The sequence below is a fragment of the Anoplopoma fimbria genome, chromosome 7 (genome assembly GCF_027596085.1).
Source record: "Anoplopoma fimbria isolate UVic2021 breed Golden Eagle Sablefish chromosome 7, Afim_UVic_2022, whole genome shotgun sequence".
Lineage (NCBI taxonomy): Eukaryota > Metazoa > Chordata > Actinopteri > Perciformes > Anoplopomatidae > Anoplopoma > Anoplopoma fimbria.
Genome location: NC_072455.1, coordinates 147,833 through 154,912, shown reverse-complemented (window position 1 = coordinate 154,912; position 7,080 = coordinate 147,833). Strand labels below are relative to the sequence as shown.

The 7,080-nt window shown below is 36.7% G+C and overlaps 1 protein-coding gene across 1 annotated transcript in view; it reads left to right on the top strand.

Moving 5' to 3' along the window:
- Window positions 1-1,047: 1,047 nt before the first annotated feature.
- Window positions 1,048-7,080, top strand: part of ephb4b (eph receptor B4b) — a gene marked incomplete at its 3' end in the record, with an annotated part of 12,811 nt that continues 6,778 nt past the window's right edge. The window contains 6 exon segments of the mRNA XM_054601771.1: window positions 1,048-1,339; window positions 5,909-5,979; window positions 6,061-6,203; window positions 6,296-6,468; window positions 6,471-6,655; window positions 6,939-7,080. The exon segment at window positions 6,939-7,080 is cut by the window's right edge and continues 21 nt beyond it. Coding sequence (XP_054457746.1) covers window positions 1,264-1,339; window positions 5,909-5,979; window positions 6,061-6,203; window positions 6,296-6,468; window positions 6,471-6,655; window positions 6,939-7,080 — 790 coding nt within the window.

Below are 7,080 nucleotides of genomic sequence, written 5' to 3'. Positions count from 1 at the left end.
TCGGGATAGCTCCTTTAACCCGGGATAGCTCCTTTAACCCGGGATAGCTTCTTTAACCTGGGATAGCTCCTTTAACCCAGGATAGCTTCTTTAACCCGGGATAGCTTCTTTAACCCGGGATAGCTCCTTTAACCCGGATAGCTTCTTTAACCCGGATAGCTCCTTTAACCCGGGATAGCTTCCTTTAACCCGGATAGCTCCTTTAACCCGGGATAACTTCTTTAACCCGGATAGCTCCTTTAACCCGAGAGAGCGTCTTTAACCCGGGATAGCTCCTTTAACCCGGGATAGCTCCTTTAACCCGGGATAACTTCTTTAACCCGGGATAGCTCCTTTAACCCGGGATAGCTCCAGCTCCTTTAACCCGGGATAGCTCCTTTAACCCGGGATAGCTCCTTTAACCCGGGATAGCTCCTTTAACCCGGATAGCTCCTTTAACCCGGATAGCTCCTTTAACCCGGGATAACTCCTTTAACCCGGGATAGCTCCTTTAACTCCTTTAACCCGGATAGCTCCTTTAACCCGGGATAGCTCCTTTAACCCGGGATAGCTCCTTTAACCCGGGATAGCTCCAACCCTTTAACCCGGGATAGCTCCTTTAACCGGGATAGCTCCTTTAACCGGGATAGCTCCTTTAACCGGGATAGCTCCTTTAACCCGGGATAGCTCCTTTAACCCGGGATAGCTCCTTTAACCCGGGATAGCTCCTTTAACCCGGGATAGCTCCTTTAACCCGGGATAGCTCCTTTAACCCGGGATAGCTCCTTTAACCGGGATAGCTCCTTTAACCCAGGATAGCTCCTTTAACCTGGGATAGCTCCTTTAACTGGGATAGCTCCTTTAACTGGGATAGCTTCCTTAACCCGGGATAGCTCCTTTAACTGGGATAGCTCCTTTAACCCAGGATAGCTCCTTTAACCCGGGATAGCTCTTTAACTGGGATAACTCCTTTAACCCGGGATAGCTCTTTAACTGGGATAGCTCCTTTAACCCGGGATAGCTTATTTAACCCGGGATAACTTCTTTAACCCGGGATAGCTCCTTTAACCCGGGTTCTCCTCTGGCTCCAATGAGGTGCGCGCCCAGCTGACGGTGATCAGTGATCGACTGGTTCTGGTTCTGGTCTGGTTCTGGTTCTGGTCTGGTTCTGGTTCTGGTCTGGTCTGGTTCTGGTCTGGTTCTGGTCTGGTTCTGGTTCTGGTTCTGGTTCTGGTTCTGGTCTGGTTCTGGTTCTGGTTCTGGTTCTGGTCTGGTTCTGGTCTGATGGAGGGTCATCGGGTTAGGGTTCCGCTCCTCCTCTTCCTCACGCTGCTGCTGAGCTGCTGCGGGGCCGATGAAGGTACGTGTTTCCTCCTGAACCTCCATATGATCAATACTCCCATCATGCTTCAGATCAGTGTATCATCATGTGATGATTATTATATGATGATTATTATATGATGATTATTATATGATGATTATTATATGATGATTATTATATGATGATTATTATATGATGATTATTATATGATTATTATCATGTGATGATTATTATATGATGATTATTATATGATGATTATTATATGATGATTATTATATGATGATCATATGTGATGATTATTATATGATGATCATTATATGATGATTATTATATGATGATCATTATATGATGATTATTATATGATGATTATTATATGATGATTATTATATGATGATTATTATATGATGATTATTATATGATGATTATTATATGATGATCATTATGTGATGATTATTATATGATGATTATTATATGATGATGATCATTATATGATGATTATTATATATATGATGATTATTATATGATGATCATTATATGATGATCATTATGTGATGATTATTATATGATGATTATTATATGATGATTATTATATGATGATCATTATGTGATGATATATTATATTATATGATGATTATTATATGATGATTATTATATGATGATTATTATATGATGATTATTATATGATGATCATTATATGATGATTATTATATGATGATTATTATATGATGATTATTATATGATGATCATTATATGATGATTATTATATGATGATTATTATATGATGATTATTATATGATGATCATTATATGATGATTATTATATGATGATATTATATGATGATTATTATATGATGATTATATGATGATTATTATATGATGATTATTATATGATGATCATTATATGATGATTATTATATGATGATTATTATATGATGATTATTATATGATGATTATTATATGATGATTATTATATGATGATTATTATATGATGATCATTATATGATGATCATTATATGATGATTATTATATGATGATTATTATATGATGATCATGATGATTATTATATGATGATTATTATATGATGATTATTATATGATGATCATTATATGATGATTATTATATGATGATTATTATATGATGATCATTATATGATGATCATTATATGATGATTATTATATGATGATTTATTGATATGATGATTGATCATATATATGATATTATATGATTATATGATTATTATATGATGATTATTATGTGATGATTGATCATATATGTATTGATCATTATATGTATTGATATGTATTGATCATTATGTATGATTATTGATCATTATGATGATCATTATATGATGATCATTATATGATGATTATTATGTATGATCATTGTATGATTGATCATTATATGTATTGATCATTATATGTATTGATCATTATATGTATGATTATTATATGATCATATGTATGATTATTGTATGATGATCATTATATAATATCATTATATGATTGATCATTATATGATGATCATTATATGATGATTATTATATGATGATTATTATGTGATTGATTATTATATGATGATTTATATGATGATTATTATATGATGATTATTATATGATGATCATTATATGATGATTATTATATGATGATTATTATATTATGATGATTATTATGTATGATGATCATTATATTATGATTATTATATGATGATTATTATATGATGATCATTATATGATTGATTATTATATGATGATTATTATATGATGATTATTATATGATGATTATTATATGATGATTATTGTATGATGATCATTATATGATGATCATTATATGATTGATTATTATGTGATGATCATTATATGATGATTATTATATGATGATTATTATATGATGATTATTATGTATGATCATCATATACATAATCATTATAATAATCATCATGTGATGTTTATTATATGATGATCATTATATGATGATTATTATTCATGATTATTATATGATGATTATTATATGATGATTATTATATGATGATTATTATATGATGATTATTATATGATGATTATTATGTGATGATCATCATATACAAATCATCACATAAAGGAACATTCATAATCATTATATGATGATTATTATATAATAATCATATAATAATCATCATTGATGATTATTATATGATGATTATTATATGATGATTATTATATGATGATTATTATGTGATTCATCATCATATAATAATCATTATATGATGATCATATTATATAATAATCATTGTATGATGATCATTGTATGTATTGATCATTATATGTTCATGATCATTATATGTATTGATCATTGTATGTATTGATCATTTATGTTTGATTATTGTATGTATTGATCATTGTATGTATTGATCATTATATGTATTGATCATTATATGTATTGATCATTGTATGTATTATGTAGAGTACTTTACACTGAATCTGAGTTCTTTAGAACATCTGGAACAACGTGTGTTAAAGCGTTTAATGAGGTCAAAGGTTAATGAGAGTGAAACAAACATGAGTCTGGTTCTAACTCTGCTGGAGAACCTTTAATGAACCGCATTGAAACACAGAACATTAAACCTCCATTGAAACAGTTTTCTCTTAAATGTTTCACTCAACTTAATTTTTTCTTGAAATATTCAACTTTTTAATCAACTTTTTCTAAAAATCCTTCATTAAATAAAAATAACAACTGGAGGAGAAAAATATTGAGATTGAAAGATTCATTTAAAGGACACTTCAAAGTATTTACTCTGCAGAACATCACTGAGGTGTTTAAAACAATCAGAAAACACTTCATCCTTCAGTTTATCACAAACATTCATCATCATCACATAAAGGAACACTTCATCCTTCAGTTTATCACAAACATTCATCACATAAAGGAACACTTCATCCTTCAGTTTATCACAAACATTCATCACATAAAGGAACACTTCATCCTTCAGTTTATCACAAACATTCATCACATAAAGGAACACTTCATCCTTCAGTTTATCACAAACATTCTCATCATCATAAAGGAACACTTTATCATAAATCCTTCATTTATTTATCACAAACATTCATCACATAAAGGAACACTTCATCCTTCAGTTTCATAAACATTCATCATCATCACATAAAGGAACACTTCATCCTTCAGTTTATCACAAACATTCATCACATAAAGGAACACTTCATCCTTCAGTTTATCACAAACATTCATCACATAAAGGAATCCTTCAGTTTATCATTTCATCCTTCATCCTTCAGTTTATCACAAACATTCATCACATAAAGGAACACTTCATCCTTCAGTTTATCATCATTCATCATCATCAGTTACACTTCATCCTGTTTATCATCCTCCATCAGTTACCATGGTAAGAAGTGAACCTCCAGAGTTAAACCTGAAATGATCTCAATAACCTAAGTCCTGTTTCATGGTTCAGGAACAACCAGAACCAAAACCAGGACCTGGTTCTGGTTCTGGTTTGGTTTAACTCAGACACAGTTCTCCTTCTCTAAGAAAACAGTCTGTTGTTAAAGAAGAGACGACTCAGTGCCAAATAATCCGGTTTATTGGAGAGCAAGACTCAGCATGAGACCACACACACACACACACACACACACACACACACACACACACACACACACACACACACACACACAACACATCACAAACATTCACACACACACTGAGAACACACACACACACACACGCACACACACACACACACACACACACACTGAGAACACACACACACACACACACACACACACACACACACACACACACAGAACACACATACACACACACACACTGGACACACACACACACACACACACACACACCACCAAGAACACACACACACACACACACACACACACACACACATCACTATAAACAGTGAATCTGCTGATAAGAGTGCAGGACGAGGACAGAGCAATTACCACGGCAACGCTGGCGGGATGTTTATACAAGACACTCGCCGCACGTGTGTGTGTGTGTATGTGTGTATGTGTGTATGTGTGTATGTGTGTGTGTGTGTGTGTGTGTATATATGTGTGTGTGTGTGTTCTGTGTGTGTGTGTGTGTGTGTGTTGTATGTGTGTGTGTGTGTGTCATGTGTGTGTGTGTGTGTGTTCTCATGTGTGTGTGTGTGTGTGTGTATGTGTTCTCAGTGTGTGTGTTCTCAGTGTGTGTGTGTTCTCATGTGTGTGTGTTCTCATTGTGTGTTCTCATTGTGTGTTCTCAGTGTGTGTGTGTGTGTGTTCTATGTATGTGTGTATGTATGTGTGTATGTATGTGTGTGTGTGTGTGTAATCACAGCGTAGAAAGAGGAAGTCATTGGTTGGTTTTGCTCTGAAGCATCTTGAGGAATGAACCTCTGTTACTCTGATACATGTGTGTGGATGATACTTATACACACATGGTATTGGTATGTATATGTATGTATGTATGTATGTTTATGTATGTGTGTATGTATGTTTATGTATGTAATGTATGTATGTATGTGTATGTAGGTTTATGGAGGTTTATGTATGTGTGTATATTTGTTTTTGAGGAGGTACCTGTCTGACTGACTCTACCTGTCTGTCTCTCAGAGGTTCTGGTGAACACCAAGTTGGAGACGTCGGACCTCCGATGGACGACACATCCACCTGAAGATCCACAGGTACAGTGAAACACAATCTGTTAGCTAACCGCTAACGTTTGTATTGATTTGAATGAAGAATGCTAATCCGTTCTTCCTCAGTGGGAGGAGCTGAGCGGATTGGACGACGAGTCCAACAGCGTGCGGACCTATGAGATCTGCACCCCGGACAGCCCGGCCTCCTATTGGCTGAGGACCCGCTGGATCCCCCGCCGGGCCGCGACCACGGTCTACGTGGAGATCCGGTCGGTCCGCTTCAGCCAAACGTGGTTCTAACAGTACTGTATGGTGTTCCTGTGTGCTGGCTTATTGATCGGTGGTCAATCGTTGTCCTCAGGTTCACCATGGTGGAGTGTGCCAGTCTGAACCGGCGTCACTGCAAGGAGACCTTCAACCTGTACTACTACCCGTCCGACAGCGACGAGGCCACGCCCACACACCCGGCCTGGATGGAGAACCCGTACTCCAAAGTGTCCACGGTGGCGGCCGACCACCTGATGACGAAGGGCGGCGGCGCTCCAACGTCAAGCTGCTGCGTCTGGAGCGCCTGCAGGGGGCGGGGCTTTACCTGGCCTTCCACAGCCAGGGCGCCTGCATGGCGCTGCTCTCCGTACGCGTCTTCTACAGGAAGTGCCCGTCCCTCCGCCGCGCCTTCGCCTCCTACCCCGAAACCATCCCCCACTCCCTGGTGGAGCAGGTAACCAGCCTGTTACCACGGTAACAGCAGCCGTCAGTGGACAGGGTGCAAAACACTCCATCACATAGTTACATGTAGTTTATAAAAAGAAAAGCATGACGTAGTTTAGTTTGTAAAATAAGAGCTCTGTCATGTAGTTTTCAAAGTAAAAGTACGGTCATACATTTATTTAACAAAGTAAAGGCTTCTGTATATATTACTTTACAAAGTAAAAGTACTGTTATAGTGCAAAGTGTATCATTCATTATTTACAGGCTCTTGTTTTGAAACGTGTGTGCTGCAGGCTCAGGGTGTGTGTGTGGAGAATGCTGTGACTCCGCCCGGTGAGCAGTCTCAACCTCCCAGCATGCTTTGCGGCGAGGATGGGCAGTGGGTGGGCCAGCCGACATCCAGCTGTGCCTGTCGCCCCGGATACGAGGCGGGCG